This window comes from Leopardus geoffroyi, chromosome A2, assembly GCF_018350155.1.
Source record: "Leopardus geoffroyi isolate Oge1 chromosome A2, O.geoffroyi_Oge1_pat1.0, whole genome shotgun sequence".
Classification (NCBI taxonomy): domain Eukaryota; kingdom Metazoa; phylum Chordata; class Mammalia; order Carnivora; family Felidae; genus Leopardus; species Leopardus geoffroyi.
In genome coordinates this window covers 56,030,456-56,054,820 of record NC_059331.1, presented here as the reverse complement: position 1 = coordinate 56,054,820, position 24,365 = coordinate 56,030,456, and the positions used below count along the sequence as shown (strand labels likewise).

The 24,365-nt window shown below is 54.7% G+C and overlaps 1 protein-coding gene across 8 annotated transcripts in view; it reads left to right on the top strand.

Moving 5' to 3' along the window:
* Positions 1–24,365, top strand: part of FBLN2 (fibulin 2) — a 92,586-nt gene that overhangs the window by 30,278 nt on the left and 37,943 nt on the right. For all 8 annotated transcript variants that reach the window (XM_045493950.1, XM_045493948.1, XM_045493946.1 and 5 more), the window contains exon 2: positions 431–1,771. In XM_045493950.1, coding sequence (XP_045349906.1) covers positions 490–1,771 — 1,282 coding nt within the window. In that variant the 5' untranslated portion in view covers positions 431–489. The remainder of the gene's footprint in view (positions 1–430; positions 1,772–24,365) is intronic.

Sequence of the window (24,365 nt, the reverse complement as noted above, 5' to 3'; positions counted from 1 at the left end):
GGGGAGGGGGGGCTTGTTCCTGCTCAGCGTCTGTCTGACCACATCCTCTGGCTGGCAGCCCGAGCCTCTGGGTGGATGGCTGCAGAACAGAAATCTTTTGGGTGGTCGTGTGTGTGTGTGTGTGTGTGTGTGTGTGTGTGTGTGTGTGACTGTGGGCAGGAGGCTCCCTCTCAGGAGGCATATGTCAGAAGGCAGGTGAGGGCGGGGGGGGGGGGGGTCAGCGGCCCTGAGTTGGGGCCGTGTTGGTGACAGGACGGCAGTACCTGTGGTGCCTGAGTGACTGTGGATGCCCCCGTCTGTGCGTCTGAGCAGTCGCGACCGGGAGCGTGTGCGTGGGTGTGCCGTGTTCCAGGGGCGCACACGCCTGCGTGAAGGTGGCCGAGGCTCCGTCCACCTGTGTGCTGACGGGTGTTCCTTCTGCTCCCCCCAGGGCCTCGCAGGAGAGGACGCAGTTCATCCTGAGGCGGCATCTGGACTGGCCGTGGGACCATGGCGCTGCTCTGGGAGCCCGCAGGAGCTTGGCTGGCCCTGGCCGTGGCCCTGGCCCTGGGCCCGAGCGCCGGCACGGCGGCCCCGAGGCAGGACTGCACGGGTGTCGAGTGCCCGCCGCTGGAGAACTGCATTGAGGAGGCCCTGGAGCCGGGCGCCTGCTGTGCTACCTGTGTGCAGCGGGGCTGTGCCTGTGAAGGCTACCAGTACTACGACTGCCTGCAGGGGGGCTTTGTGCGTGGCCGGGTGCCTGCCGGCCAGTCCTACTTCGTGGACTTCGGCAGCACCGAGTGCACCTGTCCGCCTGGTGGTGGCAAGATCAGCTGCCAGTTCATGCTGTGCCCGGAGCTGCCCCCCAACTGCATCGAGGCCGTGCTGGTGGCCGACAGTTGCCCGCAGTGCGGCCAGGTGGGCTGCATCCACAGCGGTCGCAAGTATGCTGCTGGCCACACGGTCCACCTCCCGCCCTGCCGGGCCTGCCACTGTCCCGACAGCGGGGGTGAGCTCATCTGCTACCAGCTCCCCGGTTGCCATGGAGGTGCCGCTGCCGCCGGGAACTTCTCGGATGCTGAGGAGGGTGACCCCGAGAGGCACTACGAGGACCCCTACAGCTATGACCAGGAGGTGGCCGAGGCGGAAGCTGCAGCAGCCCTGGCGGGAGAGCTCCAGGCGGGCCCAGGGGGCCCAGCCGCTCTGGGAGGTGGCAGTCAGCCGTCCTCCGCCATCCAGGCCACCCCCTGGCCGGCCGCCCTCCCTAGGCCCACGGCGGCTGCTGCCCTGGGTCCCCCGGCCCCCGTGCAAGCCAAAGCCAGGAGAGTGACGGAGGACAGCCACGGGGCAGGGCAGGGGCAGACAGAGGAGCTGACCTTCAGGGAGCAGCCAGCCGCAGGTGGCCCCGGGGAGCTGGATGGCCGGCCCACTGAAGGCCCAGCTGGGCCTGGTCTCCCTGCCCAGAAGGACAAGGCAGAGGCTAGGGCGGGGCCTGAAGAGAACCTCATCCCGGAAGCCCAGGTCACTCCCCGCGGGGCCGGGCAAGAGGGAGCCGGGCCCATTCCGGTGTCAAGCACAGCCAGCGTCCCCCCGACGCAGTCCACACCGAGCTCTCCCGAGGGCACGACGAAGCCCAGTACCCACACCATCCTGACGACATCTCCTCGTGAGGCAGCCTGGGTCCCACCTACCCAGGAAGCGCCCAGGCAGCTGCCGGTGCTGCTCCATTCTCGGCCAGAGGAGGACACGGATCCCAACTCTGTCCATTCTGTCCCCAGAGGTAACCCTGAAGGTAAGACTCTCTTCTAGTTCCTCCAGGAGCACTCAGCCCAGCGATGGGCAGCCTTAGGGCCCCTTCAGTGCCCCAGGTCCCTGCACATTTACCTGGGGCAGGGGAAGCTGAGTCTGTGGGGCCAGGCTAGAGGCAGCCAGCCCAGCCCCCACACTACGGGGCCGGGGACTCTAACATGATGGAGCTTTCTCCCTGGCTTTGCTCCTGGGGTTGGGGTGGGTAGGTAGGGGTGAGGTCCCCATTGCGGTAGGCGCTGGGCTGCCTCTAGGGCTGTGCTTGAGGGCTTCTTAGGCATACCTTATCAGGGCTGGAGGGTCCCTGAGGAGGGTTCTAGCTCAGGGACAGGCGGTGCCCAGTGGGGTCCACAGGTGCCCTGGCAGGAAGTGGGGAGTTTTGCAGACACAGCTAATTGCTCACATTCTCCCTGACAGTAGCCTCTGGGCAGGGCTGTGTTCTCCATCCCGCGGTGGCAGCAGAAGGGATGTGGCCTCTTGGGGCCCCTTGTGAGAACCCGGTACCAGGTCGCCACCCCTTTCGGCCAGGGGTCCTGTCTACACACCTGTCATTCTCGTCCCTGCTCTGCTCAGCACTCTGCTCTAGCTCCCACCTACTCAGAGTAGAAGCCAGAACTCACTCTCGGGCCACAGGCTCGGCACAGTCTGGAGTGTGACCTCCTGGACCACCTCTCTGTCACCCTTGTCTTGGTCTCTTCTGGCTGCTCTTAACAGAAATGCTACAGACTAGGGGGCTTAAACAACAAGTATTTGTTTCTCACGGTTCTGGAGGCTGGGAAGGCCGAGATCAAGGTGCCGGCGGACCTGGTGTCTGGTGAGAGCCTGCTTCCCGGTTTGCAGCTGGCTGTCTGCTCGTTATGTCCTTGCCTGGCCGATGAGGGTATATCTCACCTGAGATACACGAGAGAAGGGGTGCGTTTTCTTGCATCTCTTAGAAAAGCACTAATCCCATCCCGAGGGCTCTACCCTCATGGCCTAATTATGTCCCCAGGGATCCATCTCCATATACCATCCCCATTAGGGTTTTAACATATGAATTTGTGGCTGGGGCTTAAACACTCAGTCCCTATGGGTCTCTCCCCCTCACCCGCTCTGCACTGGCTTCCTACCCCCTGTCAGGTAACTTCTAGCCCCAGGGCCTTTGCACTTGCTCCCCCCTCTTGAAATGTTCTCCCAGGTGTCCATCTGGCTCATTCCTTCCTTCTTGTAAGCTCTCTTTTCAAGGTCACCTCCCCGGAGAGGCCTTCTCTGACCAGTTAAAAGAGCACCCCACCTTTCTCTTACCCTGCTTGAATTTCTCCTAGAAATACCTGGCATTATAGTATATAGTTTCTTTAATGTTGTCTCCCCTAGTGGAATGTTAGTACCATGAGTGAAGGGACCGCATCTGTCATCTCCTCTGCTATGCCTGAGGGCCTCCAGCAGGGCCTGCAACACCGTTGGTGTTTTGTAAACATAAGGTGAATGAAAGGGAATGGGTGGGGGCTTTCTGGCCACCCCCTGTCACCCTCTCTCACCCTAGCTCCCCTTCCATCCCACAAGCACCTTATACTGACACATTCCCTCTCTTCCACCCATTTGCTCACACTGTTCCCAGCCAGCTCAGGCAGCACCTCCTCCAGGAAGCTTTTCCCTGAATCTTTATGCCTTGTCTGATCCCCTCACCACCACCCCTCCCTGGCTCCCTGGCTCACCTCTGAGGGTACCCTAGGCGGGTGTCTGATGGTCTAGAGATCCCTCCCCATAGCTGAGAGTCTGCGTCCCGTTCAATCCCTATTGTGTTCTGTGTAAATGTTCCTTATAAGCCTTCTTGAGGCATCCACTGTGAACAGGCCCTGGTGGGCCCTGGGGAGGCAGAAATGGACCGCTATGGCCCATGTCCGTAGGCTGGGGGCTGTGAGGGAGGGATGCCTGGGTGGTGTCTGGGAAGGTTTCTTGGAGCGGGGGGCACGAGGGGGCCTCCCTCTCCCTCTCCCCCTGTCTCTCTTCCTCTCGAGCGAGAGGGAGAGGGAGAGAGAGAGAGGAGAGGGATCTGGGATTTCTGCAGCATTCCCGGACGCCCACCCTGCTGCCCACAGCTCTCAAGTCCTGCGGCTCTGGTCGGACATAGACTGTGCACAGCTTGTGCCTCTGCGGCGAGGGGGTGACGCCTCAGGCTTCCCCTGACCTGCAGTCAGTCTCCCCAGCCAGATGGCTCTCCTTCCAGCCCGGTCATGGCGAGTGGGGCGCAGAACTTACCCTTGCCGAGCACCTCCCGGGTGCCAGGCCCCGTTGCCGTGGCTGGATCCTTCCCACATGCCAGGGAGGTGGGCTCTTCTTGAGCACTGAGAGCATGCGGGTCAGAGAGGTGTGGCTCCAGGTCCCACAGGGGGAGTTGGTGGGCCGGACCCAGGGCAGTGGGCTTCAGGGGGGCTCCTCCTCACCTAGCCCTGAGCCTGCAGGATGTGGGGAGCCTGTGTGGGGTGCGGTGGGGTGGGGGCTGTAATGAAGTACATGTGTAGCCGGGGAGAGCTTGCAGGCCTGGCTGGAGCATGGTACATGCAGTGTGTTTGGGTTGTAGCCTCCGCCCCCACCCCTGCCTCTTGCTCCAGAGGCCTCTCTGTGGTTCTGGGCCTTTGGAATCTTGGAGACTTTCTTTGTTCTGAGGAGCCCTAGTTTTTTTTTTTTTTTTTTTTTTTTTTTTTTTCCTCTGCCCTGAGCTTTCTCAGATGGATTTTGGGGTGTGGCCTTTGAGGAGGGCTGCTTGGGGGCAGGGGCCCCTGATTGGGTGTCCCTTATCCCATCTGAGGGCTGTCCTGGCAGAGGGCCCAGCACATGGAAAGCCCAGAGAGAGTCATCAGGGCATGGACAGGCGGCTGCACTTTTTGGTGTGCAAGAAAAGGAAGGTGTGGGATGCTGGGAGCTGGGGGAGCTTGGCCCTGGCCAGATAAACAAGGACCGGCCTGCCTCCCACCACCCCATCCGTCTTTCCTCCTCGTCTCACCCAGTGTTCCCAACGTCACCCACCAATCCATGCACTCTGCTCCACTACCTGTACAACTTAGGCAGGCGGCTCGCCGTTTCCGGTCTCGTTTTCTCCATCTGTAAGCAGGAAAGTCCCTGCTTCATGGGGATGTCTTGAGGTTTCAGGGAGCTGATGCGTGCCCAGTGCTCAGCATGGAGCTCAGCGCTTGCTGAGTAGTTAAAACTGTTAGCCATGGTTCTTCCCCCTCTCTTCTCCAATCTACAGATGTTTTTGGAGCACGCTGTCTGTGCCAGGGGTGTGCCAGCGAACAAGGCTGGCACAGCCTCTTCCCTTCCGAGGTGTGATGGTGGAGATGGGTATTAAATGGATAAGCACACACACAGATTTCTTCGTGGCCGCAACTGAGGACACACAGCTCATGGGTGGGGGTCAGGTGCCTGACTGAGCATCCTTTGGGAAGTGGGGACGTTAGAGGCCCCTGGCTGCTGCTGTGGGGGGAGAGGACTGGGGCATCCCAAGTGATGGAGGGGCCTTCAGTGGGGAGAAGCTGGGGAGGTAGCTTTGCCCTGCTCACCAGTGGGGCTGGCTGAGAGGCAGGCCGTGGGGCCGGAAATGACCCCCAGCCATGTTGCCATGGCAGCCCTGGGGCCAGGAGAAGGAGGTTTCCAGCCATTGCCCCAGGCCCTGCTGGGGTGGGGGTCTCGTCTTTGAGGCGGAGCCGTGCCAGGGATCCCGGCTGCCTCTGAGCATGTCCAGATGTGGTCTAATGGAAGCCACATGCCCGGCTTTCTGGGCCGGGGAGAAGGGGTCTGATGTCTGTTGTCACTCAGGGGGCTTTGTGAGAGTGCCTTCCCCTTCTGCCACTGGGCTGGCATGATGGAGGGAGCCAGGGACTTCTCCCCACTGCCCTTCTGGGCCCCAAGGGGCAGGGTGGCCCTCAGGAAGTCGGAGTTTCCCCCTCCTGGGAAAAGGCTCCAGCCAAACCCCTGTGGGCCCCCAGACCACGTGGCAGGAAAGGGGCCCCTTACTCAGGACCCTCATGTAACCAGATTCTGCAGGGCAGGCGTCCTTGGATGCTTTGACATTCCGGTTAACAGAGAAACTGTAAACTCAAATAACTGTATTAATTGCACACCCCTTGTAGTGTTTGTGACTTGTGCCAGCACCGTCGTGAGAACTCTGTGATAATTAACCCCTTTAATACTCACTGCCGCCCCCTTAGGTCACAGCAGAGGAATCAGGCAGCTCGTCTGCGGACACACATGCAGGGAATGGTGGATCCAGGGTTCCCTTGCGTTTCTTCTTGTCTTCATCCCTGTCATTTCTGAGTGCCTCGTGTGTCCATGGGCTGTGGCAGATGCTGAATGGACAGTGTAGAACAAAACCCAGCACCATCCTTGCTCCTGGGGAGCTTACGGGTTAGTGGGGGAGATAACCCAGTGACATTCTGAGCCATGACTAGGGCTGAGGAAGGAGGTGGGTGTGCTCTGCGAGTCTGTCTCGGGGATCTGACTTCTGGGGATCACGGAAGGCTTCCTGGGGGAAGTAATATTTGAGCATGAAGGCTTGTTGAGTGGCCAGTAGGTGGCAAGCAGAGAGAAGAGAGTGCTTCAAGCTGAGGACGCAGCACGTGCAAAGGCCCTGTAGCTGGAGGGAGTCAAATTGATGGAAAGGAGGCTGTGTGGCTGGGATGAAGCTGGGGAGGGGTAGGGGACCGTGATGGTGTTGATCCTCAGGATGAAGATTTGGGTCTTTGTCCCAAGAGCAGTGGGGAGCCATTGAAGGTGTAAGGCAGGAGGTGGTATGATCTTATTTGTGCAGTGCAGCACTCCCTCTGGGTGCTGGAAGGAGGGACACAGGACAATCACTGGGCCTTCCCTATGTCTGTGGGTTTCCAGTCGCCCCCTCCTACCCCCTGCCCAGAATTACCAGGCCGTGACTCTAGGAAAGGGACTTGCCTAGACTCTTCCTGTTCCCCAGAGGATCCTCACAGACCCTTCCCTCTCTTCTCGTCTTGGCCTGCGGGAGATTTAAATTTGTGTGGGGCCTGAGGGAACCTGGTTGGGATTCTGGACCCCTGAGCCCAGGTTGCATGCAACAGAATTACCTCCTGCAAGAGCTCCAGGCTCCTGGAGCAGGCTGGGGACGGAATCACCCTGTGGGGGCTGTGACCCTACTCAGCAGCAGAGCCCGGCCGGGAGAGCTCACAAGAGGGCCCGGCCAGCCCTTCCTGTCCTCACCCCAAACCACAGGGCCTTGAAATGGGGTATCTGACTGCTAGGGCCGTGTGGGGCCTACCGCAAGCGACAGGATGGGCAGACAAGGGTCCCGCCCCCCCCCCCCCCAAACCCTGCACATCCGCCGTCAGTCCTCAGTCTGAAGCCCACCGCTGACTTGTTGTGTGATCTGGGGCCTGGGACATCTGGGACGTCACCCCCTCTGAGCCCCACTTTCCTTGTTGACAGAATGGCATGGTTGCACGGGCCCGAGGCTGGGGTGAGGACGAAGGCGTTAGGAGCAAGGCCTGCGTGGAGTGAGGACGTGGGCCGGTGTTGCCCACGCGTCTCCCTGCTGTGCTGTCAAAATGGCGCACGCCCCTCCCCTCGGTCCACCCGTTACCTTCTTTCTGCAGAGCACTTGTGTAAGCAGTGGAATTTTGTTGGGAATAGGTTGAAATGGGAAGGTTTCATGTAAATTTCAGCTCTCGGGCTTTCCTTGAACATTGGCAGCTGTGGGCACACCAGGCCTGTGTGCCCCAGGCGAGCTGTGGGGGGAGCTGGGAGGGGGCTGCCCACCCTGCAGACTGGGTGCGCGCTCTGTGCTTGGCTGGACCAGCGCTGCCCGGTTCCACCCCCTGCCTGGCCCTGGTTGGCAGTGGGGTCGGGTCCTGTGCTGGGGGCACCTGTGAGAGCAGAGACTTTCTTCCCGTGGTCTGTGTGGCCATTCTGTTTCATGGAAGAGAAACTGGCATCCTGAGAGGGGATGGGGGCTTTTCTGGAGGTGTCGGTAGAACTGGGCAGGGGGCTGCAGTCTCCCAGTGTGGGGGGTGGGTGGGTTCCTGGCTCCCACGGGGCACCTGGAGACACAGTGGGTCTGAGTGGCCTTAGCTGGGCCCTCCCTGTATTTGCCTGTCCCACAGCATATAGCACTTGGAGGAAATGGGTGCATTTCATGGCCACTCCCCATAGTTAGGGTCACAGGCCAAGGCTAGGCCTGTAGTGGGTTTCTTTGTTTTAATTTTTAAAACTATGTTCCTTCCCTCCCTCCCTCCCTCTCTCCTTTCCTTTCTTTCTTTCCTTCCTTCCTTCTTCCCTCCTTCCCTCTCTCCCTCCCTCCCTTTCTCCTTTCCTTTTTCTTTATTCCTTCCTTCCTTCCTTCCTTCCTTCCTTCCTTCCTTCCTTCCTTCCTTCCTTCTTTCTTTCTTTCTTTCTTTCTTTCTTTCTTTCTTTCTTTCTCTTTCCTTCCTTCCTTCCTTCCTTCCTTCCTTCCTTCCTTCCTTCCTTCCTTCCTTCTTTCAGAACAGCTTTATTGAGATATAATCATGCACCATAAAGTCCCCTCTTTAAGAGTGTACAATTCAGTAGTTTTTTTCAGAGTTGTGCAGACATCATCAGACTCCACTTTTAGAACATTTTCATCACTCCCAAAAGAAACCCCATGCCCAGTAGCAGCCCCTTCTCATTTCCTCCTTCTCTCAGCCCCCCGCAACCACCAAGCTACTTTCTGTCTGTGGATTCGCATATTCTGGACATTCCTGGACACAGAATCATACAATATGTGGTCTTCGGGGGACTGTCTTCTGTCACTTAGCATAATTCTTTCAAGGTTCATCTGTATTGCAGCGAGCGTTGTACTTTGTTCCTTTTTGTGACTGAATAACATTCTGTGGTGTGGATTACTGTGTTTTTCATCCATTCATCCCCTGACAGACATTGTGTTTCCACCTCTCAGCTATTAGGGGCACACTGCTGCTGTCGATGCCCACGTACGTACTTTTGTGCGGACAGCTGCTTCTGGTTCTCTCGGTGGAATTGCTGGGTCATGTGGTGACGGCATGTTTACTCATCGAATGAACCGCCAGACTGCTCTCCACGGCAGCCCCACCATTTTACATTCCCGCCAACAATGCGTGAGGGTTCCAACTTCTCCGCATCCTCGCCAACACTTGTTATTGTCTGTCCTTTTGAGTACAGTCATCCCACCAGCTGGGAAGTGGTACCTGCAGTTTTGATTTGCAGTGTTTCTGATGGCTGATGATGTTGACCATCTTTTCATGAGCTCACTTTAGAAAATTCTAGAAAACACAGACCACACAGCACACATTCCATGAGCCGCTGAAGCGATGGCGTCATCACAATGTCATGTTGTCTCTGGAAAGCTCTGCTGTATACTCGTGGGACAAAGAGCATGAAGAAGGCAAGTGATGTAGTGTTGTTATGAAAATAATGCTGCCTCAGGGATCCCCGGAAAGGCCTTGGGAGCCCTCCAGGGCCTGGGACCACACTTGAGAACCACTGGTCAGTATGCAAACACTAACATATCATGCGCACCGTTCTGCCCTGTGCTTTTTTGCCATTAACAACACATCTTGGAGTTCTTCCTTGTCAGTATGTGGAGAGTCCCCTTACCAGCCAGTGTTCCAGCTTTACTTTCCAGTCCCTCCTGACGGATGTTCAGCTTGTTTCCAGCCTTTTGCCATTGAAAAGCAACGCTCTAGCAGTTCCCCAGGTGGCTCTGTCGCTTAGGTATCTGACACCTGATTTTGGCTCAGGTCATGATCTCACGGTTCATGAGATGGAACCCCAAGTCGGGCTCTGTGCTGACGGTGTGGAGCCTGCTTGGGATTCTCTCTCTCTCCCTCTGTCTCTCTCTCTCTGTCAAAAAAAGGCAATGCTCTAGTGAATATCTTTTTTTTTTTTTTTTTATTTTTGGGACAGAGAGAGAGACAGAGCATGAACGGGGGAGGGGCAGAGAGAGAGGGAGACACAGAATCAGAAACAGGCTCCAGGCTCTGAGCCATCAGCCCAGAGCCTGACGCGGGGCTCGAACTCCCGGACCGCGAGATCGTGACCTGGCTGAAGTCGGACGCTTAACCGACTGCGCCACCCAGGCGCCCCTCTAGTGAATATCTTTGAATATCCATGGTGTGGAGCGCTGGGTCATTGTGCATTTCTTTACATATTTTAGATATTTTTTGTAACCTTATTATTGAAGTATAATCAATAGAACCTATCAGAAGCACACAGCGCATTAATACGTCTTCACAAATGAACACACCCATGTGACAGGCACTCAGATCGTAAAGCATCATGCGACCAGCCAGGTCACCCCCTCAGTGCACGTCCCGGGGACGCACCGCCCTGACTTCTAACAGCAGACGTGAATTTTCTGCTCTCAGACTTTTATAAATGGGACCATTTAGTCTGTTCTCTGTTGCGTCTGGCTCCTGTTGGCTCAGCACAGCCTTTCCGGGGTTCCCCGGGTTACGTGTGCTCTAGCTGGTCCTTCTGATTGCTGAGGGGTGCTCCGCTGTATGTGTGGACCCCAGTCCCGTTGTTCATTGTCCTGTCAAGGGGTGTTGGGGCCGTTTCAAGTCTGACCATTAGGAAGAGTATTGCCGTGTAACTGCTCGAGCCAGTCTTTTCGTGACTGCTCGCACACACCCCTTTTGGGAGGTGCTGGCTCCCGTGTGCTCCTCTTTAGAAAACACAGGATGCGTACTTAACAACCTTGGTAGATGTCGGCTCAACCTCCTTTGAAAAGGGTGCCACGTTTTGCGCATACCTGTAATACAGGAGAATGCGTTTTCCCGTTCCTTTATTCCACAAATAGTTACCGAGTGCCTCCTGCATGGCTTCGGGTGCTGGGGACACAGCACAGTGATCAGAATATGGGTGGACCTCCCATCCCTCTCACGGAGCTCCCACTCCGTGGTGGGCTTGGAGGGGGACACACAGTCACAGGAGTATGGAAGATCTGTGTGAGATGGTGCAAGGCGCTAAGGAGAAAATGAAGCAGGTGCTCTAAAATGTTCTCAACTTGGCCAGCCTGGGAGGTGGAAGATGGCATGTGGGGTGGGGTGGATTTAGTGTACATGAGGGTTTTGTGCTCCCCCACCCCTCCCGCCTAGGGTGAGGAGCCTAGGGCTCCTCGGCTAGTCTGGCCAACCCCGTGTGGGGGTGCCAGCTGGTCTTTCTGCCCCTCTCAGCACACCAGCGCCAGCCCTTCCTTCTGGGGACATACCTTGGTCACGGTATGAACGATCTATCGCCATAGTAGTGTGAGGGGCAACCAACCGCACAATCAACGTTCAGTTTTGCTCCCAAGTCCATGGGGCTGCCAGGAGTGGCTGATGTCAGCTGGGCTCACGCTTGTGAGTGTCTGTGGTCGGCTGGCAGTTCCGTGGGGACTGGCTGGTCTGGGACGGCCTTGCCTGGGTGTCCCGTCTCCTCTCTCTGTACTCTGTGCCTTTCAAGCGCGTTAGCCCTGGCTTGTTCTCACCCCGGAAACAGGGCTCCGGGAGAAAGACCAGAAGCAGGCAAGGATGCTTGGGCCTAGGTTCAGAACTAGCAGACCTGTTTCGTTTGCCACGTTTTGTTGCCAGCCGGTCATGAGGCCAGCCCAGGTTCAAGGGCTGTGAGGTCACGTTGCGCAGGGTGTGCATAAAGGAAGGGAGGAGAATTGGGGCTTTCAGTGCAGTGAATCTACCCCGGGCGCTGCCCTGGGTGCCCCATGTACCTCATTTCACTTAGTCCCAAACGACTTTACAGTGAGTCCCTTCCCACAACGGGGGAAACGTCTGTGTGGCCCGTGGCCCAGCAGCAAGTGGCGGACCCAGGTTTGAACCCGGGTTTGTCAATGCTTAAGGCATGTCTGGATTTCCTGCTTGCCTCCTTAGGTAGGCCTGGTACAAAGCTCCCCGGGTTTGAGCTGGCTCTGCCCCTCCCTAGACTGTGCAACCTTAGGCAAATTGCATTATTGCTCGGGCCTCGGTTTTCTCATCTGTAAAATGGGCTTTCCTGAGGGCTGCCTCCTACAGCTGTGTTCTCAGTTGGCAGAAGGCTGGTGTTGGGCTGGGGTCTGTTGCATAGGAGGGCTCTGTTCACAGCTGGTGTCCTGTGTGCTGATTCCAGCCCCAGGGTCTCTTTTGTGCTCTGGGCTGCTTCCTGTTTATCTGCTGAACCTGAGACAGCAGATGTGGCTGTCCTGAGGCTGAACCAAGCCCTTTGGCCTCCTGTACCCTGAGCCTCCCAGAATCCTGGGTGCCTTGCTGAACTAGAGCTGAGGAGTCTGTGTTCAGGGCTTCCCCAAGGGCGGTGTCAGTATCTTCTGCCTGCCAGCATCTCCTCCAAGCCCCCGCTAGGATTTTTTGTGGCCTCTGGGTCCTTTGTCCTGCAGCATCTGGGGCTTTGAGGGGGAGGCCTCTGCAGACTGAGGTCAGCATCGTGTGGGCTGGAGTTCTCCTGGGCCCTCCTTGTCCACTCCAGGAGTCTCCATACTGGGAAAATGGGCTTGGGGCCCGTCGTATCAGAGATGAGCCAGCTTGGTCCTCAGAGGGTGAATCTTTGGGTGTGAATCCTGCCTCTGCCGCTGTGGCTGTGTGACCTCAGGCAGTTGACTCTCCTTCTCTGGGCCTCAGTTTCTGCATCCGCAAGATGGGGGAGCCATCTTACTGGCCCAGGATTACTGAGAGGAGTAGGAGAGGGGCTGTCAGCCCCCACGGGGCAGCTGCTTAGGACTGAATTGCCATCTTTCCCTGGTCAGAGGGCCCCTGCTCTCTGGGGGTGGGGGTGCGGGTGCGGACTTATGTTTTTGTTTACGTGAACAGATGTGTGTGTCTTTTCTGGTGGCTGACAGTTGTTCCCGCTGGTGAAAAAGCAACGAGGCCAGGCCTAGTGGGGTTGGGTGGGGGGCGTTCACTCCCTGCTCCCCACCCCTGCGCTGTCACTCCAGCTGCCTCCAGATGTGCAGGGCTCCTCCCGGCTGTTCCCTCCCCACCCTGCGCTTCTGTTTCAGCACCTGCCAACTGAGTCAGCGAACGCCCTGTCTTGAGGTCTTTGCTTCAGTGGTGCAGCCTGACGGTGAGGCCGACAGCCCAGAGATGGGGAGGGGTTGCTCTCCGTGAGTCTCCACCATCACAGGTTGGCCTGTGTGTGGGAGCCTTCGTTCCACGGCTGCTGCCGTGCTGGTCACGGGATGTGTACCGGGGTGCTAAGCCTCGTGACGCCCCTGTCACGAGAGGTGGGGTAACTGAGGTGTAGAGAGAGGTTAGGCGGTTGTCCACGGCCACTGAGGGCAATGAAGCAGACGTTTGCCACCACGGACTCTCAGCCCTTTGCCCTGACTGCCTCCTCGGGTTTGCCTAGTTGCCCGGCACGAGTATGTAGTTCTCGTCAGCAGACCGGGGCTCCAGGACTGCCCTGTGTCACAGGCCCACAAGGGGCACACAGGGTCCAAGCGGTGTGTGTGCCCTTGGCCCTCGGAACCCTTCCTGGGATAGAGTTTGGGATTCCGGGGTTCTCTGGGATCCATGTCGGGGAGGGTGGAAGAGGCTGAGGAACACAGTCTGGCTGCAGGGAGCCACCTGCCTGGGTACAGAGAGCACCCAGCCCCTGAGAGGGGTGGGGTGGGGTGGGGGAGAGTGAGAGAACCTGTCTTGTTGAGCCCGCAGCCTCCACCCTCTCGTCTGTCCCACTCACTCACTCAGCATGTTTATGGGCCACGCGCTCTGAGCCAGGGATCTGGTGGGAACCGAAAAGGAGAACACCCCCCAGCCCCACCCTGGGGTGCGTGTACCTGCTATAATGAGCAGACCTTTGGAGGCACAGGATGGGGAAGCAAAGCCAGATGCTTGAGGTGAGGCAGCTGGAAGGCAAGAGCCACCAGCTGATGGGGTCCTGTGGGGGCCGTGGGACCAGGAAGGCACCTGGAATGCAGCTGCTCTCCAGCTCCGATTGTTGCCCTGGGGCAGGGGAGGTCCAGCGTGGCCCCTAAGTTTGGGTTGTCCAAAAGAAGCCAGGGATCTGGAATTTTATATGAAGGCTCCCAATTTGTAAATGTTGCCAACGAATTCACATACATTAAAGCCCCGGTGAAGCATGCAGTGGTCCGGTTTGCCACAATTTAGACCCACAGAGCACCACCTTCCCTACCCCTTCCCACCCCTAATTACACAGCTAGGACACAGAGGCCGGAGGTGGATGAGGGGTGGCCAAAGACTCTCCGTGAGTTCAGGGGATGGGCCCCGAAATCCCGACTCCCAGCCCAGCGTGCTTTCCTCCCAGGCCTCCCTGCCCTGCAGAGTCAAAGCCCAGGAAACCAGTGACACACTCGAAGGGCCACTGGAGAGAGTGAAGAGGCCACATGCACAGTGAGGGTGGGGTTAGGGGACCAGCAGGGCCCGTGCAAGCATTGGCATCTCTCACACCCAGGCCTGAAGGGGAACCTAGCAAGAGCTGAGGTCCTAAAGGAGCTGTGGTCTTCCGGAGAGGTGGCCATGCCTGCTTGGGGACCCGTGCTGCAGCCCCTCCAGGCCAGCCTCTGTCCGCGAAGAGCGGGGCCAGGGGCAGATCCAGGACAGATGGGGACAGGCAGCAGGTTTGGTGGAGGATGGATATATAGGTGTGGCTGGGGAGGGGTCAGGATCTCTCCAAGATGCCACACCTCCCAGGTATGGTTTGGGGGATGTGCTTCCTGAGAGGAGTGACCCCAAATCTACGGTCAAGGGCTACTCACAGTCTCGTTCTGGAGGCGTGGGAGACAGTTGCTGACACTCCAGTAGAGACATTGCCTTGACAGTGGGTGTGTGAGTCTGGAGTGCCAGGCCGAGATCTCGGCCAGAGGTGGGAACCTGGCTAGAGAATGGCTGGGTTTCTGTCTCTTCCCCATCAAGTTTGCCCCACTTGGCAGGTAGGCAGTGCGTGGGTGGTGGGTAAGCACCCAAAGAAGGATCCTTGATTCCCTGTCTGTCACCCCATGGCCCCTGAAACCTGGATGCAGGAACAGAGAGGCCAAGGGTCTTGCCTGAGGGTGCTCAGTCAGTGGAGGGCAGAACGGGGCTCTGGGTGGCTTCTCTGGCATCCTAGCTCTCTGCTCCCACTGACACCCAGATGTGGCCCTCAGTGTAGACTGTGGGGTTGTCAGCCCACCTCTCCTGGGCTCCTGGGATGGGCTCATTGCTCTGCTGAGTACTGAGTTGCCAATCCCTTGGAGGCTGCAGGGGACAGAAGATGGAGGTACGTGGGGGGTGGGGGAGAGATCCGATAAAGATCTAGGTGGAGTCAGGGCTTGGTGGGGCTGTAGTCCCAAATATGTCAGTTAAGAGAAATGTAAAGTTGCTGGGCAGAGTCACTGGGAATTTGGTTCTGGAAGGGCCCCAGCCTGGCCCTGTGGTATCCCCCCTGGGAATGCTGGGAGCCTGAGATCACAGGTTCGCAGCCTCTCTGCCTCTTCTGGTGACTGAGCCTGGGGCACCCACTGCCTCTTCTCCAGGCAAGATTTCCACGTCAGCACCGCCACCTGGGGCTTTGCAGGAAACCTTGGTGACGCCCTGCTTCCTGTTTGCCACTAAGAGGAGGAAAAAAAAAAAAAAAACTGACCCAATTTTTTATGCGATATTTTAATTTTTGTAATTTTTCAACCCATCACTATTTATTAAGGTAAAAATAAATGTTTACCTTGCTCTTATGGAAAAAAAAAAAACTGGCCTGGGGAAACCAAAATTGCCTTATAGTTAAACCTCTCTTACTAAACTGTATATATGTGTGGTATGTATGGACGGGTAATTAAATCGAACTATCCAGAAAGACCAGTGAAATAGAATTCAGTCCTTTGTAAGATTCAGGTATAGAACAAAACGCCGTCCCGAGAACCAGAATTTCATCAGACTCCTCTGTGAGCAGAAGTCCATAGAGTGTCTTAAGTAGCAGCAAGTTTCTTAAACTCATAACGAAGGAGATGTAATTCACAGTGCTTTTTGAGGAGGAACAGAACACATCCCGAGTGTCTTGAAGTTCTGGAAGGTCCACATACTTGCTTTGAGGTTGGAGTGATACTGGAAGGCTGCACTTGGGTGGGGGCTGGGAGAGGCCTCCTCCAGGAGCACAGCGAGTGAGGGGTCTCGCCCTTGGATCTGGTGCCTCTGTGAGCTTCAGCAGGCCATGGACATGGCCAGGAGCCTGGGGTGATCCTGAGCGGGAGGAGGGATAGCTCGTCTCGTGTTTTAGATGAAGGCCAGCAGTTGGTGAAGGACCGTAATGGGCATCCGCCCTTGGGCACGTGTACTGTTTCAGAAGGCTCTTTGCCATGTTCTAATTCTGGAGTGATCTTCCAATGACTGGTTCATTCTTAGAATGTGAGCTGCCCACTCCTGTGTCCCAGCATATGGACCTTTGTCCTGTCCCTGTTCTGGGAAAGTTATTTTCTCAGAAGATGGGGCTGGTCCCATTCAGCTTTTCAGAGTTTGCCTCAAGGTTCTCTATGTCTGGTGACTCTTTCTAGGGTGGCATCCTCTAAAAATGATGCCACTTCCTTATACTCCCTTTGTTTGTTTGTTTGTTTGTTTTAATTTCATTTATTTTGAGGGAGGGGCAGAGAGAGTGAGTGAGGGGGAGAGAGAGAGAGAGAGAGAGAGAGAGAGAGAGAGAGAGAGAGAATCCAAGCAGGCTCCATGCTGTCAGCGCAGAGCCTGATGTAGGGCTCGAACTCACAGACCGTGGGACCATGAATTGAGCCAAAATCAAGAGTTGGCGGCTCAACCGACCTAGCCACCCAGATGCCCCTGCATACTCCCTTTGAACAGAACTAAGCTTGTCAAACGTTTTTGCACTGTTCTTGATCAGGAAAGCCTGTTCTTCTGTGCAAGCTACTTTTCTTTTTTTGCACAGAGTTGACTTTTCATCAACCGTAAATGCCTCAGCGAAAATGGCCAGTTAAAATGCAGAAGGCAGGCACACACCCCATCCCACCATCTGCTCCCTGGAAAGCCGTGGAGGGTGGGGCCTGTCCATGGGTCATCCTGCTGCTCAGATACCACCTCCCAAAGCTTCCCAAAGATCATGCTGCGGCCACGTGCCGTGGGGCCTCACAGGCCCTCCACATCGGCAAAGCCCACCAGAGAGTCCCCTTCGTATCTGTGGCTCTACCGGCCACAACATACCAGCATCCCCGGATTCCACTTGGAACCCGGCCCACACCAGGCAGCTGGGATGGACCCTCAGTGGGGCTGCTCTAAGGGCTCAGGGAAGTCTCAGCCCCCTAATTATGTAGGTCTTGCTCCTCTGTCCCCTTTGAGATGGAGTGCGTGTGCACACATATGTGTGTATGCGTGTGATGGAAGCATTTCAGTCTTGGCGCCGTGTATATGGCGTAACTCTAAAAAATAAAGACGCTTCTCTCCAATACTACTGCGTACCATGATCCTACTCTTAACTCAGTTACTAATTCCCTAATGCCATCCGATTCTCAGACTATATTCTTATTCCTCACCTTGTCCCCAAAGTGTATTTTTGCCTAGTTTTGTAAAGTAATATCTAATCAAGGGTGATTTAGACATTATTTGGTTCATATGTAGTTGTTACATCTTCTGAGTTTCCTTCTTTCTAGAAGTTTGTGCTAAATTATGCCATGGATACTCTTGAGTGTTTTTAAGTCTTGATTAATGTAACAGTACTCCCTTTACAACTTTTTATTTTCGTATTTTTATTGTATTTATTATGCTCTTTGTCAAGTGCAGCATATGTGAAGCACACAGATCTTAACAGAAGAGCTCAGCGGATTTTCACATACGAATACACCAGGGCGGCCCCCCACCCCAAATCAAGACATAAAACACTTGAAGCACTTGAGAATTTTCCTGGTGCCCCTTCTCAGCCATTCCTACTCTCCCTCCCCCGTGGGAACCACGATGCTGACTTTTATCGCCATCTTGCCAGTCCTTGAATTTATTTTGTATAATGGGAACCGTGTGGTGTTTTGCATTTAACTTCTTCCACTCAAGATAGCTGGAGACTCACCATGTTGCATATGGCAGTGGTTCGTTTAGCAAGATGGCTCTTTGTTGTTCCATTGTGGAAACAAGTCATGGTTTATTTTTCTATTCTAGCATGGAGGTCCATTTGGGCCACTATCAGTTTTGGGCTGTGATGAATACAGTTGCTGTGAACGTTTTTATCAAGAGTCTTTGGACAACAGAGGCATTCACGGTGGATAGACACCTAGGAATCAGATTGCTACGATAAGCGATTTGGTTAGTATTAGCCGACACTGCCCTTTTTCCAAAGTATATCACCGGTTTGCCTCCCCACGGGCAGTTGCTCTCCATCTTTGCCAACGCTGGATGTTGTCATTCTTTTTCATTGCAGCCAATCTGGTGGCTATGTAGTGATATCTCGTTATGGTTTTAATTTGCATTTTCTCATAACTCATGATGTTGAGCACATTTTCATATTACTGTTGGCCATTGTGTTGTTGTTTGCTTGTTTTGAAATTGGCCTTCTTTGTCTTGCTGATTCGTGGGAGTTCTTTATTCTGTGTGTCTTTTTTTGGATCACATGTTACCGTATTTTGTTCTGTGACTTTTCTTTCCACTTTCTTCCTTTTTTTTAAGAGAGAGAAAGAGGGTCCGTGGGGGCAGGGCAGAGAGAGAGGGGGAGAGAGAGAGAGAGAGAGAGAGACAGAGAGAGAGAGACAGAGAGAGACAGAGAGAGAATCTTAAGCAGACTCCATGCCTGGTGAGGAGCCAGAGGTGGGGTTCTATCTCATGACCTGAGCCAAAACCAAGAGTTGGACGCTCAACCAACTGAGCCACCCAGGTGCCCCTCTTTCCACTTTCTTTACAAAAAAAATTTTTTTAATGCTTATTCATTTTTGAGACACAGAGAGAGAGAGACAGAGCATTAGCGGGAGAGGGGCAGAGAGAGAGGGAGACACAGAATCCAGAGCAGGCTCCAGGCTCCGAGCTGTCAGCACAGAGCTGGATGCAGAGCCTGAATTCAGGAACCGTGAGATCATGACCTGAGCCGTAGTTGGACACTTAACCGACTGAGCCACCCAGGTGCCCCCCCTCTTTCCACTCTCTTAATGATGGTATCTGATGAGTACATTGCAAATGCTGTCTTCTGAGGATCCCAGATCCCTAATTTTAATGAAATCCAAGTTACTGATCTTTACTTTTACGTTAATGTATTTTGTGTCTCTTTACAGAAATCTTTGCTGCAGAATTGTGAAGATATTTTCCTATGTTATGTTCTGGACATTTTAACTTGATTCACCTTTCACATTAGATCATATTTAGATGTGTTTCTTCGCGGGGGGGTGGTGAGTAGGAATCAAAATTCATTCTTTTTTCTTTTTGTAAAAAATTTTTATTTTTGAAACAGAGAGAGACAGAGTCTGAGCAGGGGAGGGGCAGAGAGAGAGGAAGACACAGAATCCGAAGCAGGCTCCAGGCTCTGAACTGTCAGCACAGAGCCTGATGCAGGGCTCGAGCTCACAGCCCATTGGTCGTGACCTGGGCCTGAAGTCCACCCAGGCGCCCCTTCATTCTTTTTTTCAAATGCATATTCAGCTCATCCAGCACCAGGTGTTGAAAAGACTGTCCTTGTTGGCCTTGTCAGAAATCGAGAGGGGCTGTATACAAGTAAGTCTCTTTTCTGCCCATGGTGACAATGGGGAAGGAGCCTGAGGAGTTGAGGGGGGGCTGCTTCCCTTGGAGCAGCTGCTACAGAGGATCTTGGACCCCCCCTGCCTGCCTCCTTCCTCACCCTCTCCTTTGCTGGCTTCCGCACTATGCTCAGTGGCCCGCAGTCTGGAGGCACCGCTCCCCTAGGATCCTGTGGCTGCTCCTGGCTGCTTATGTGGTCTGGGGCGAGTGGGACCTCCTCTTTGGGCAGCAGACTGCTCCTCTGTAAAATGGGGGTGTGCATAGGAGCCCCTTTCTAGAGCTGAAGGGAAGATGCAGTGAGTGCCAGCAGGGCCCCCACCCACCACCCCCCCATCCGCCCCTGTAGGCGGCTCAGCCAGAGCAGAGACCCAGCCTGCAGCCCATCAGCAAGAGCAGCCAGCCCAGCGCCTGTGACTTGGGCAGATGTGGGCAGGCAGTAAACACCCCCACACAAGGAAGCAGGATGATGGGAGGTGCTGGAAAGGGCACCGGAGGCTGGGGACTGCCCTTCCCGGGTGCTGGGTGGCGGGTGGCGGAGGAAGACATCTCGGAGGGGCTGAGTTGGGTGGGCCCTGGCGGGTGGGCTCAGCCCAGGAGCTCCGGTTGTGTGTGGCCATCGTGTCTGTGATCCTGGTGCAGGGACACGGAACTCAGGAATCTTTCTTGTTTGTCCAGTTTGCAGTCACTATAAGAGGATTCCAGGCACTCCCAGGGCCTGCAGGTACCCGCCCCTAAGAATACCAGGCTGCAGGGAGCATCAGAGCTGCAGCACTGGGCTGTTTGCTCAGGCCCCTCAAACATCCTGTCCAAACAGGGCGCTGGCGGAGATGGCCTGTTCATCACCCTCCTGCCAGGTGCACACATTTTTCGGCGGCATTTCCCAAGCACAGTTCTTTAGGGCTTTAATGTCTGGGAGGTGGGGGACTGTCTAGAGGGGTCGCGACCTCTGGGCTGGCTTGTTCAGGGCACCCATTGTCCTGTGATCAAAGGAGGGTATAATCTCCAGAATTCAGGACCTTTTTATCACAGAATGCCTCTTGAATGGGCAGTACCTGCACACGAACGGGAAACAGATAAACAATACAAAAGGGGCAGACCGTGAAATGTCAGTTTGCTTCCTCCCTCCCACGGTCGGGTCCTTCCCCAAGCCAGCCAATGTCATCGGTATCTCCGAATGTCCTTCCACAAATACTCCACGTACGTCCACGCATCCCTTTAAAGTGATAGATGGTGACATCTTTACAGCGCTGAGCCTTTTCTTCTTAATGCTTCATAGTACATTCAGAAATTGTACCTTAGAAGTGCAATGAAGTTCTGTCTAATTCTTTTTAACATCTGCATGAGAGTGGACGGATAGAACATCAGTTATTTAATCACTGCCCTGTTGGTGAGATTTGGGTTGTTTCTGGATCTTTGCTGTCACAAATTCAGTTGTAACAAGCATCCCAGTCCTGCATGTTTGAGCCCGTGGGGAAGGGGAGTCTGTCAGTTTAGATTTCTGGATGCGGAAGTGCTGGGTCACTTTTTTTTTTTTTTTTTTACACTGCAATGCATTTTTTTTTTTTTTTTCATTGCAGTAAGATACACATAACAGTGGCCGCTTGAACTGTTTTGTTTTGTTTTGGTTTGGTTTTTGAGAGAGAGAGGGTACAAGTGAGGGAGGAGCAGAGAGAGAGAGAGAGAGAGAATTCCACAAGGGGCAGAGAGAGGAAGAGAGAGAGAGAGAATTCCACAAGGGGCAGGGAGAGAGAGAGAGAGAGAGAGAGAATTCCACAAGGGGCAGAGACAGGGAGAGAGAGAGAGAGAGAATTCCACAAGGGGCAGAGAGAGAGAGAGAGAGAGAGAATTCCACAAGGGGCAGAGAGAGGAAGAGAGAGAGAGAGAGAGAGAGAGAGAGAATGAGAATTCCACAAGGGGCAGAGAGAGGGGGAGAGAGAGAGAGAGAGAGAGAGAGAGAATATTCCACAAGGGGCAGAGAGAGGAAGAGAGAGAGAGAGAGAGAATTCCACAAGGGGCAGAGAGAGGGGGAGAGAGAGAGAGAGAGAGAGAATTCCACAAGGGGCAGAGAGAGGGAGAGAGAGAGAGAGAGAGAGAGAAAGAACCAGGGCTCACCTGAATGAAGCAAGGCTTGAGCTCACCCCAAGTGGGGCTTAAACTCACGAACCCTGAGATCATGGCCTGAGCCAAACTCAAACTCAGATGCGAGCCACCCATGCACCCTGAACCAGCTTTAAGTGTGCAAATCAGTGACACGTGTACATTCACATGGTACATCATCCGTCTCCAGAACATTTTCGTCTTCCTAAACTGACTTCCTGTGCCCATCCAACAGACTCCCCATCCCTCCTCCCCCAGCTCTGGTAACCTCTAGTTTACTTTCTGTCTCTCTGAATTTGCCTATTCTAGGTCCCTATGTAAGTAGAATCGTATAATATTTGTCCTTTTATGTCTGGCTAATGTCATTGTTTAGGTCACAATTTAAAAGACTCTTAGACTTTATTTTATTTATTTATTTTTTTAAAGACTTAGACTTTAGTCTGGGTCTTAGAATTTTGTAATCATACTACTTAAAAAAAATTTTTTTTTAAATGTTTATTTTTGAGAGAGAGAGAGACCACAAGCAGGGGAGGGGCAAAGAGAGGGAGAGAGAGAATCCCAAGCAGGCTCTGTGCTGTCAGCCTCTAGTCCAATGTGGGGCTCGAACCCACGAACCATGAGATCATGACCTGAGCCAAAATCAAGAGTTGGACGCTTAAGCGACTGAGCCACCCAGGCACCCCGCTGTTTCCCTTTCTTGAACTTCATGTAAAAGGCAGTACGCCGTATTCTTCTGTGACTTGCTTCTTCCCCCCAAGGTCCTGTCTGAGATCCGTCCGTGTTGTTGTGTGTGGTTGTAATGCATGTGCTCACATCACGTGGTCCTGTGACGGCTTATTCACCCTTTCTCCTGTGGAGGGGCGCCTGGCTTGTTTCCAGTTCGGGGCTTCTGTTTGTGGGTCTCCAGGTGGAGCCCGTGGGGACCTGTTTCTCCTGGGCATATACCCGAACGTGAGATCACTGCATCATTGGCTTTGGGTATCTTCCGCTTTAGTAGATGAAGGTGATTGTTTCCCAGAGTGGGTTTGTTCCCCCTCTGCTACTCGGGGATGTCAGAGGCAGGCTCCCTGCCAGAGTCCGTGAGGCAGATGGTGGTGGAGTGTTTGGAAGCCAGGATGTGATGCTGGCCCATGTCACTGGAGGCCAGAGAGAGGGCCAGGCTGTAGCTGTCACGTGGGAGATGCCCCTCCCGTCCTGTCCATAGTGCTTGCAAATAACCAGCAGGCGAGGGACACCGCACGGCCTCTTGGCCAAGAGCTCAGGCAAGGTGGCAAAGTGGCCAGAAATGAGGGAGTCCGTGAAAGCCCAGAGGAGAGCAAAAAAGGCAGGGAGAGATTGCTGAAAGCCCCATTGGCTACCAGTGCTAAAGGGGTTATTGTCCTATCTGCCCCTTTATTAGTCTATTCCTTGCCTTTAAAAAAAATTTTTTTTTAATGTTTATTTATTTTTGAGAGAGAGAGAGACAGAGACAGACAGAGCGTGATCATGGGAGGGGCAGAGAGAGGAAGACACAGAATCCGAAGCAGGCTCCTGGCTCTGAGCCGTCGGCCCAGAGCCTGACGCGGGGCTTGAACTCACGAACTGTGAGGTCACGACCTGAGCCCAAGTCAGAGGCTTAACCGACTGAGCTAACCAGGCACCCCAGTTCCTTCGTGTTTTAATTAATTAGTTAATTGGGGAGTAGTCCCCAAACACCTGCTGTGTGCCAGGGGTGGGGAGGAACTGATTCCTGAGCATCTGTTTTTTGCCAGACACTGAATCTTCTCACCTCCCCACTTTGTGAAGTATGGCAGGGAGAGGTTATTCGCCCATCTTACAGGCGAGGAAATGGAGGCTCAGAGGATGAGCGGCCTGCTGATGTCCCCCAGCCCATGTTCACGGTGATGGTACGGACGTGTCTGGGCCCACTGGGACCCCCGGTGGAAACTGCCACGTAGAGGCGGTGCGGGCAAGGTGGACGGGCCATGGTGTGCCTTCTTTCTCCTTCCTCATTTTCCTAAGCTTGTGCCCTGGGCTGTGTATCTTAAATTCTATTTACACATCTGGAAGATCAAGATAATCATCTGACTTCATGTTGTTGATGTAAGCTTTCCCTGACATGATATACACCAAGGGCCCGGGATACTTCATTCAGCACCAGGCCCTGGGAGTCCTGAGAGGACTCAGACCCAGTCTTGGCTCCCGAGACCCTCTCCGTCTGGTGGCTGAGTCAAGCATGTCATCTGAGAGTGACATTATGGTGAAAGCATGTACCGAGTGCTGACATGAATGAAGCCAGAGGAGGGGGCTGCTGGTCCCCCCGGGATGGAGGTGGGTGCCAGTGGGAGCTCAGAGGCAGTCATATATGAATTGGCTGGTTAGGGATGGATAGTTGGACAGCGCAGAGAAGGGCATTCCTAACATGGACCAGCATGTGCAAAGACAAAGTGGTAAGGGGAAGCATGTGTAGCTAGGGTACAGGGTGAGAGCTGGGCATGACTCTGGGCTGTGATTGCCACACCAGGGAGGGGTGCTTCATCCCATACGTCAGTGGCCATCCAGTGGGGTCTGTGGACCATAGGTTCCCCGAGCTGACTCTGGACTGGGGAAGGCCAGGGTTAAAAGGCGGAGTAGGGTGGTGTGAAAAGGGTTGGCATAGAGGTTAGTTTAGATACAGGAGTCAGGGAGATCCTCTCTGAGGAGGTGAGAGCCCTGAAGGAGAAAAGGAAGGCAGCCCTGTAGACAGTGGGGTTGGGACAGGGCACAGGAAAAGGGCAGAGGATTCCAGGCAGAAAGTACAGAACACTCAAAAGCCCTGGGGGCAGGAATGAGCCCAGGGAGTTCAAGGAGTAGACGGAGTGAGTGAGAAAGAGGGTC